Source organism: Panthera tigris, chromosome A3, assembly GCF_018350195.1.
Source record: "Panthera tigris isolate Pti1 chromosome A3, P.tigris_Pti1_mat1.1, whole genome shotgun sequence".
NCBI classification, from domain to species: Eukaryota; Metazoa; Chordata; class Mammalia; order Carnivora; family Felidae; genus Panthera; species Panthera tigris.
The window spans coordinates 79,812,872-79,821,925 of record NC_056662.1 but is presented as its reverse complement, the minus strand read 5'-3'; the positions used below and the strand labels follow the sequence as shown (position 1 = coordinate 79,821,925).

General features: G+C 39.0%; 1 protein-coding gene across 2 annotated transcripts; it reads left to right on the top strand.

Annotated features, from left to right (window-relative positions):
• Window positions 1-1,991: 1,991 nt before the first annotated feature.
• On the top strand, window positions 1,992-7,907 carry TMEM17 (transmembrane protein 17). 2 transcript variants are annotated; one of them, XM_007075361.3, is made up of 4 exons: window positions 1,992-2,289; window positions 5,710-5,813; window positions 5,986-6,099; window positions 6,995-7,907. In XM_007075361.3, exons 1-4 carry the CDS (start codon window positions 2,190-2,192, stop codon window positions 7,271-7,273), a joined length of 597 nt encoding a protein of 198 aa, XP_007075423.1. In that variant the 5' UTR covers window positions 1,992-2,189; the 3' UTR covers window positions 7,274-7,907. The 2 variants fall into 2 exon arrangements, with proteins under 2 accessions (XP_007075423.1, XP_042837425.1); XM_042981491.1 differs by lacking the exon at window positions 1,992-2,289 and adding an exon at window positions 3,109-3,152.
• Window positions 7,908-9,054: the final 1,147 nt, after the last annotated feature.

Sequence of the window (9,054 nt, the reverse complement as noted above, 5' to 3'; positions counted from 1 at the left end):
TGATGAGGCATAAGCTCCATCTATCTTGAAGAGAAGCAAAAGTTAGTCAGCTTTTCCCTAACATCCCCAGAGTTAATTGCTTCCTCATCTTTGTTCCTTTGTTAAAATATATCGTACTTATTTGTTTCCACATCTCACCTTTTTTTCTTAATGTTTATTTTTGAGACAGTGCGAGAGACAGAGTGCAAAGAGCGGAGGGGCAGACAGAGGGAGACACAGAATCTGAAGTGGGCTCCAGGCTCTGTCTGAGCTGTCAGCCCAGAGCCTGACGTGGGGCTCAAACTCACAAACCGTGAGATCATGACCTGAGCCAAAGTCATACGCTTAACCGATGCAGCCACTCAGGCACCCCTCCACATCTCACCTTCCTAACGGGCTGAATTTTGGTGTGTTTGGTTTTTGTTTCTATTTGGTTTTGTTTGGGGTTTTTTTTGTTTGTTTGTTTGTTTGTTTTGTTTTGTTTTTGCTGAGCTTCTTGATGGGGAGGGTCTATATCCCTAATTAGCTTAGTACAATGTCCCAAGAATAGCAAGAATGCAATGAACATTTGTTGAATTATTTTGAAAGTCTAGCCATGTAGCTATTTCCTCCCCTACCTTCCTAAATATACCTTGACATTTATATAAATATGTGTGATTTTCCTTTTGATTGTAAAAGTAATACTGTTCAGCATACACCACTCAGAACGACTAGGAGAAAACGATGGAAAAATAACAAGCGATGGCGACAGATTTGGAGCAACAGGAAGCAGTAGAAATTGCTGGAAGCAGTAGAAATTGGTACAACCACTTGGGAAAACTGTTGGCACTATCCATAAAAGCTGGGTCATACTTCATAAGCCAGCAATTCCACTCCTAGGAATGAGCTCAACACAAACACATGCATATGGTCACCCAGAGGCACATTTTTACCAAAAGTGGGATTACTTAGAGCAGCTCCCACCTAGAAAATACACAGAGGCTCCTCAACAGTAGAATGGATAAACTTATCGTGGCATGTCACCCACAGCAAGGAAAAAAAACATACAGTCAACAACATGAAAGAATTTCTTAAAAATTATTTTGAGGGCAAAGAGGCAGATTTTAGTTTTAAGAAGCACTTACCATATGATTAGTTTTACATAAAGCATACAAATAGGCAAAACTATTCTATACTATTAAAAGTCAGGAAGGGTCTGTTAGAAGTGGAGGATTAGTGATTGTAAGGAAAGAGGAAGGGGAAGCTTCCAGAGGTGCTAGTAAGGTTCTGTTCCTGGATCTGGGAGCTGGTTACACGTGTATATTCGGTTTGCATCCTTTCTGTATCTTACACTTAAATCTTTTTTTTTTTTTTTAAATAATACAGCTTATTTGGGAAAAACCTGGAAGACACAGAAATATTTTTAAAAATTTTAATCACCTACACCCCACTACCCAGAAATAATTAACATTTTGGATTATTTCCTACTAGTCTTTTTTTGGTTTTGAAGCCACAGTGTTTGTGCCACCTCCTCCACCTCTGCTCCTCATATATTCTCTCTCTCTCACACACACACATTTTGCAAAATTGGGTTCACTTCTACTTAGTTTTTATTTTTACTTAAAAGCTAATCCATACAATCAAATATTCGTTGCAAGCATGTTTTTTAAGATGCAGCAATGTATTCCATCAAATGTGCGTGTGTGCGTATACATCTATCCACAGTTCTAGGAATGTATATTATATACTAAGAATATTTTATTAAAAATATTGTATGTATACGCATACACACTATATATTAATAATAAAACTTTTCAAATGTATAGTCCTAAGAAAGAAGCCACCGGGTCATGAACATTCTGTAAGTTCTACATTCGTTCTATATTTCCTTCCAGAAAGCTTGCATCCCACTGACTAGGTGTGACGGCTCCTTATATCACAAACCAACCTCGGCTCATTTATTATTGTTTCTATTTGTTTTTAAGAATGATGAGGTTTATAACAGGACTAAGGAATCTGCCGTTTAGCACACGAGGTTGCGGCGCTCGCCAGGACACAACTCTCAGCACACCTCTCCTTTCCAGGCGTTCGTGCTCACGACCTGCGCTTCAGCCCCGCAGTGCGGCCGCGCGCGCCTGGGCCCCAGCATCTCGCGCTGCCCGGTTGCCGTGGGAACGGTAGAAGGAGGCAGCGTCCGCAGACCTAGCTGTAAGCCGTACCGAGGCCCGGCCATGGAGCTGCCGGATCCGGTCCGCCAGCGGCTGGGAAACTTCAGCCGGACCGTGTTCAGCGACTCCAACCGGACCGGGCCGGAGTACAGCGACGGTCCTGGTGAGTGGCCGAGGCCCGGCGCAGCGGGTATGGCCTGCGGAGGACCTGGCGTGGGTTTAAGGAGCGGCCAGAGTTTGCCCGGACCTAAAATGGCGGCCTCGCCTTCAGCTGCTTTTCCGCAGTGCGGGAAGAGAGCCGGAGGAGGGGCCCACCGCTAGGTTGGGGTTGGGGCTGGGGCTGGGGCTGGGACACTTCCAGTCCCGTATCCCTAACGGTCCTGGCCAGCGAACTGTAAGCCTAGCCGCTGAGGTGGCACCGGCCTTCCTCAGAAACTAAAAATATAAACACTGCCTTCGCAGCACACGTCCGGTCCCGCATCCTCAGCGAAGGCCGACGGTGTTTTTCCTCTGCGACTTCCGCTCTGGCGTTTGTGGCCAAGCTGGACTGAAAACGGCCCAGGCAGTCTCCCCTTCCCACTCCCCACCTTGGTTAAAATATCTTCTCTTCTCCTTTACTCGCAAAACGACCACGTTCCACCGCAAGTCCGTTTTCTGGCGGAAGAGATGGAAAGATTTTTTTTTTTTTTTAATGAGTCCTGTTAAACCGCTATCCACTCCAGAATGGTAGCTGCCACAGTAGAATCGCTTTCAACAAAGCTCGCCCCCTTCCCTGCCATCTCCACATTCCCCTCACCATGTACAACTCTTTCCCTAAATCGGTAACAAAATACCACGATACAGCATTCAACTTGACGGCAAGTGGTAACTCTGTTTCCTCCAGAACAGTTTCCCTCCTTAAATCATGATGATAGACAACATACTGTCATCCAAATCCATGTGGTTTTTATCACTGAACTCTGCTGGGGAAATAGAAACCTTTTCCTCCTGCTTGGTCTAGGGACTTTTAAAAGAGCGCAGAGAAAAGTACGTTCCCATAGTTGCATTGTTTTCACCCTGAATTTAGGCCTCTTTAAGATTTAGGATGTACAGAGAAAAGTATAATGTGAAAAATTAGGTCAAGTCTCTGATTCTAAAGCGAAGCACTAAACAGGCACTAAAGTCTGGTGATGCAAGGTATCAGAGGTCAGCGGACATTTTCTCTAAAGGGCTGGTAACAAATATTTTAGACTTGCAGGCCATAGGTCTCTGTGGCAGCCATAGATAATGGTAAATGCATAGATGTGGCAGTGTTCCAATAAAACTTTATTTATGGACACTAAAATTTGAATTTCATATGATTCAGTGTCACAAAATATTATTCTTTGATTTTTTCCCCCAACCATTTAAAAATGTGAAAAACCATTTTTAGCTCACTTGCTATACAAAAAACAGGCAGCTGGCTGGTAGTTTGCCTACCCCTGATTTATATAATGTTTTAATTTAAATTCCGTTTACAGAACTCAACTGGTACTTTTGCAAAATTTAGTAAATTCATGTCTTGTGCTTTCAAGGTTCATTTACATATTAACTTGATTTTCAGTTGCATGATTATAAGTTTGAAATGCCGTATAGCTATAGCGTAACTCTTAAGATGCTCATGTACACAATTTCTAACATAAAAACTCCTTAGCAAAATTTGACTAATTTCTGCTCCAAAGGTATTAAAATTTTCAGCTTAATTTATCATTTCCTTCCCACATTTTCTTCCTTGTGGATCCGAAGTAGGTTTGATTATTTGCACTGTAATTACAAGTGTATATATACCATTACCATGTCCACTGACCTAGAGTTGTACTGTTATGAAAAAAAGAATCCTAGGCTGGTGAGTTGCCTTCAGGTTTAACAAATTTTAAGAATTCATTCTGTTATCACTGATAATGTAAAAAATAGGTACAAGCAAAAAAACAAATTAAATAGGTACAAGCAAAAAAAAAAAAATAGGTACAAGCAAAAGTAGGTCATAATAACGGAGTAAAAAAAAAAAAGTAGATTAATAATCAGGCAAATTCTTGGAGCTATAGGAAACCTTACTCTGAGAGACCAGGATTATTTCTTATATTTTAAAATTATTGAATGGCAGATATACTCAGCTGTGGAGAGAAAAAAAGTTTTTAAGAAATTTATTTTAGGGCCTTTATAAATTGTTACATTTAGGGCAATTGATTTCAAAATGCATTATCTGTGCCTAAACTGTTAGAATTTAGTCAAATTTAGAATGTATTTGTAGGGCTTAATTTAAAAAATGAAATTCTTAATTTAGGACCTTTCTCTCTTACATAGAAGCAAAAGGTATTAGGCAATCACCCTTAGATAAACGAAGCTCATGAATCACAAATATCTACATTGATGTATTTATGACAGTATGTTTCCATTCTTCCTGCTTGTACATATTTGGTATGCACCATGTGTATGGCAAGATTTTAGGTTCTATGAGTATCTCAAATTAGGGATTTGTGCTTACAATGAGTCTGTGTATTAAGTAAAAGAGAAGGAAAGGGGACTAATGTTATTGAGTGCCTGCTAAGTACCAGGCATGGTGGTAGGGTAAAGTAATTAATACTATCTCTAATCCTTGCAAGCAACCTGTGAGGTACTTTTAATGTTACCGTTTTACATATGAAGAAATTGACACTCAAAGAGGTTAAATAATTTATCCCAAGTGTGGCATTGAGGATTCCAGGGGTGTTTGAGGAGTTATGGGTTTACTTGGACTCCAAAGCTCCTGATCTCTCAGCGCCCTAGACTGTCTAGAGCAGGGGGATGTTCTTTGTTAACACTTTCTTACGCACAGGTTAGAAGTAAATACCTAGAGGGGAAGAGATTTCTACCAGGGTGGGGGAATAGGATCAAGAAAGGACTTACGGACAAAGTGGCATTAAATTGGGTATTAGTGAATGGATGGGATTAGAGTATGCTGAAGAGAGGTGTGTGAAAGGTAAGTTTTTATGTATTTTATGTGTTAATTTTATAGGCTTTTTACATAGAACTCTGCAAAGGAGGTTATGATCATTATTGTTACCTGTTCAATAGGATTCAAATTGATATTCCACATTTAATCTACACCATTAGTGTGCAAAAAATCAGCAGACTGTAATGGCAAATTGATGAAGTAATTGAAAAATACAAAACATACCTCTACGAGGGGTGCCTGGGTGGCTCATCAGTTGAGCCTCTCTGACTTCTGCTCAAGTCATGATCTCACGGTTCTTGAGCTCGAGCCACAAGTCACAGAGCCACAGGGCTCTGTGCTGACAGTGAAGAGCCTACCTGGGATTCTCTCTCTGCCCCTCCCTGCCCCCCCCTCAAAATAAACAAACTTAAAAAAAATAAGAAAGAAACATCCCCCCATGAAGCCAGTATATGAATTAAATAGTACTATGATAGATATTTCCTTTTGCTGTCAGTGATTATAAATTGGCTTAAAATTTGGAGTTTTGTTGAACCAACACTATAGATACTAATTTTAAGAAACTAAAGGACATATAGGGCATTGACCAGAATTAGGAGTTTGGTTTTTTTTTTCTGTCTGTTTCTTTTGTAGATAATGAAATGGTTTCCAGTTTGGCATTGCAGATGTCACTTTATTTTAACACTTACTTTTTCCCACTTTGGTGGGTAAGCAGCATTATGATGCTTCAGATGAAGGTAAGTCTGTGCTTTAATGCTTCTGCTGAGGTCACTTCTGCCCATTCCTGGCATTGTTACAGTGTCAATAAAATTAAAGTTTTTAAAATTTATTTTCTATCTCAGGTCAGTTTTACTCTATGTGAGATTTTACAAACATGTTTATTTTTGTGTTCTTTTTGTTGTTTTTTAGTATTCAGTCTTGCCTGATTACTACAAATTCATTGTGGTCACTGTTATCATCATAATAACCTTAATTGAAGCTATCAGGTTGTATCTGGGCTACATGGGGAACCTACAGGAAAAGGTAGGCTCTTCTTTCCTTTCTCTCAGTGCTACACATAAAGACAATACGGGTTTCATAATGAGGAAAAGGCAGGGAGCTGTGGTAGAAAGAGCAAAGGCCTGCCTCCAACTTTACTAATTCTGTCCCTGTAGTCTGTTCAATCTCCAGAGCCTGGCTTTCTTTGTATATAAAATGGGGGAAATATTTACTTCAAGGTTTGTTGGGATTAAATGAAATAATTTATATAAAATACCCGAAGATAGTAAGCACTTAAGAATTGACAGTTTTCCCTCTTCTCCACCTGCCTTGAAAATACATGGTCAATTAAACATGTTTGGATCCTGAATAAGAAAATGGGAGAGATTATAAACTCAGGAATCCTAGGCCAGACATGTTTTTCTGAATCATTGTGTTGCCTAAGCATTTACAGTTACCACAGCTTAGGGATAATGCTTAAAGATTTCTGTGGTTTTCTCAGCTCTTCAGAATTAGGCACCTACCGGTCTCACTTGTTATTTTCTAACCCAAGCATCCATTCCCCCCTGACATGTTGATTCCTGGTCATGCTTTTCTTTGCTTACTTACCTTCTCGCCTCTTCTTCCTTCTACCCAACTTCAACAGCCTACATCCTTGGACTCTTTCTTTCACCTAATCACTGTTGTCTTATTTCTTACAGTATTTAGTTCATGCCTCTATGTGATGCATTGAATTATTTATTAATGTATATCATTCTAGCATTGCCACATAAGTTAGTTTTCACTTTTAATCTAGACTGTAAGCCTTTGAGGACACGGACCATTTTCTACTCCTTTTGAATTACAGAGCTCATAATGTAGGTACCCAGTACTGCTGATCTATATAAATGAAAGACTGTACTTTACTGATCTGATTTACTCTTATTGTGTGTCGTTGCAGGTTCCTGAATTGGCTGGCTTTTGGCTTTTGAGTCTTCTGTTGCAACTGCCTTTAATTCTATTCTTGCTCTTTAATGAAGGCCTAACGAATCTGCCATTGGAAAAAGCAATACACATCATCTTCACTTTGTTCCTTACTTTCCAAGTTGTTTCAGCCTTTGTTACCCTGAGGAAAATGGTAAATCAGTTGGCAACTCGTTTCCACCTCCAAGACTTTGACCGGCTCTCTGCATACAGAGGAGGCACGAGAAGAATGAGATCCTGTATAGAAGAGATTTGACCCAGTGCTGTTGAGTGAAAAGCTGAAAGATCCTTTAGCAAGACTGTAAGAGGAACATATCAGAGATCTAGCATGAGAGAAAGGACAAAGCAAGTGTTTTGAACTGTGTATTGTCTAGCTCTGAAATTCCAAAGCTGGGGGCAATGATAAGACTGATTGTACAGTACACGAAAGCAGTAAGTCAACCCTACAGCCTAGATATTGTCCACCTGGTGGACAAATATCTTAATATTTTTGTTGTTGACTTTTTCAGGTGTATAGAAACCTGCGTTGGTAGTCACAGTTTACCAGCTTTACAGTAATATTTCTTGTTAGCACCTAAAACTAGAAACGTGTATATTTCTTTGAAGCTTGTTGGCTCCTCATGTCTTGGCAGTACATCTGAAGCACATGGCAATTCTTGTCAATATCCTGATGTATTAACTATATTTATAAACCAAGACACCAGATTTTGATGTGTCCTGGGTTAAATTCTAACCCTACACTTAGCTTTTATATAGAGGTTAAAAACAGGTGGGTTATCATGGTATTTAGGAAATCATAAAATTGCAACTGTTATAAAACCATGTTAAGTATTTATAGTGGTTGTGTACAAAAATGTCTTTATAATAAATTATGAAATATTTATGTTAAAGTATCTACAACAAATCATTCCTGTCTTGTATAGCTCTTTTGGGCTATGGGTTTATTATTTTTATTACAGAGTTGCAAGGGAAGGAAATAGATAGATAGATAGATAGATAGATAAAGATAGATAGATAGATAAGGGAGCCTTTTATGTAGTAGGCACTGCACTAGGCACATTTATTAACCCTTGTGATCTCAGCTATTAAATCACTGTTCACTGAAGAATGCATAACCATTAGATTTACATGAGGCTTGATTTGAAAAGCAGCGTCCCTGTTAATACACAGTGAGAGCTGAGATGGGCAAAAGAGATTGTACTCATGATCTTAAATGAGCATGTTTCCTTGCTAATAGTAAGCAAACCTTTTTAAAGGAGTTGTTAAGAACAAAGCTGCATGGGTGTATCTCAACATTATTTTTAGTGATGATTGAATTGTCTTAAGGGTTATAATATTTTCTTCTTAGCTATAGGGAAATGTGCCTTTTATAAGTGATGCATTTTACTGAGAACAGTTGTAGCTACATTAAAAAGTGTTCTTTCAAATTTTCCTTTTCTGTAATTCAGGCTCATCCTAGTATCTCCCTGTTTTGCCTTATTCATTCTTACATTGCTCAATTTTTGAAAATGTTTTCACTCGTAATTACACCTGCCCAAACTAATCATGCTAATTTAATTATTTCTGCTTCCTATTAATATATATAAAGTTCAGTCAAAGATTTCTCCCCCGATGCACAGGCTGTTTAACTTCTCCCTTGTACCAGAGAAGTTACTATGTATATTCCAATACTTTGAAATCCAAAATAGAATTGTTTGGTTATTTTTTTAAAACTTACATTTGTTTGCATTTGTTTCCAGATGGGGATAAGTGATTTTTTTTTTTAATTGTTTTAAGTTTATTTTGAGAGAGAGAGAGAGCAAGCTCATGAAGAGAATCCCAAGCAAGCTCCACACTGCCAGTGCAGAGCCCAGTGCCGGGCTCGAACTCGTGAACTGTGAGATCATGACCTGAGCCGAAACCAAGAGTCGGACACTTAACCAACTGAGCCACTGAGGCACCCCGGGGATAGGTGTTAAAGAAAATATAAAATAAGAACATTAAGTCTATATAACAGATAAATTAAGGGGATGATTAAGCAAGACTGTTTTATATAAG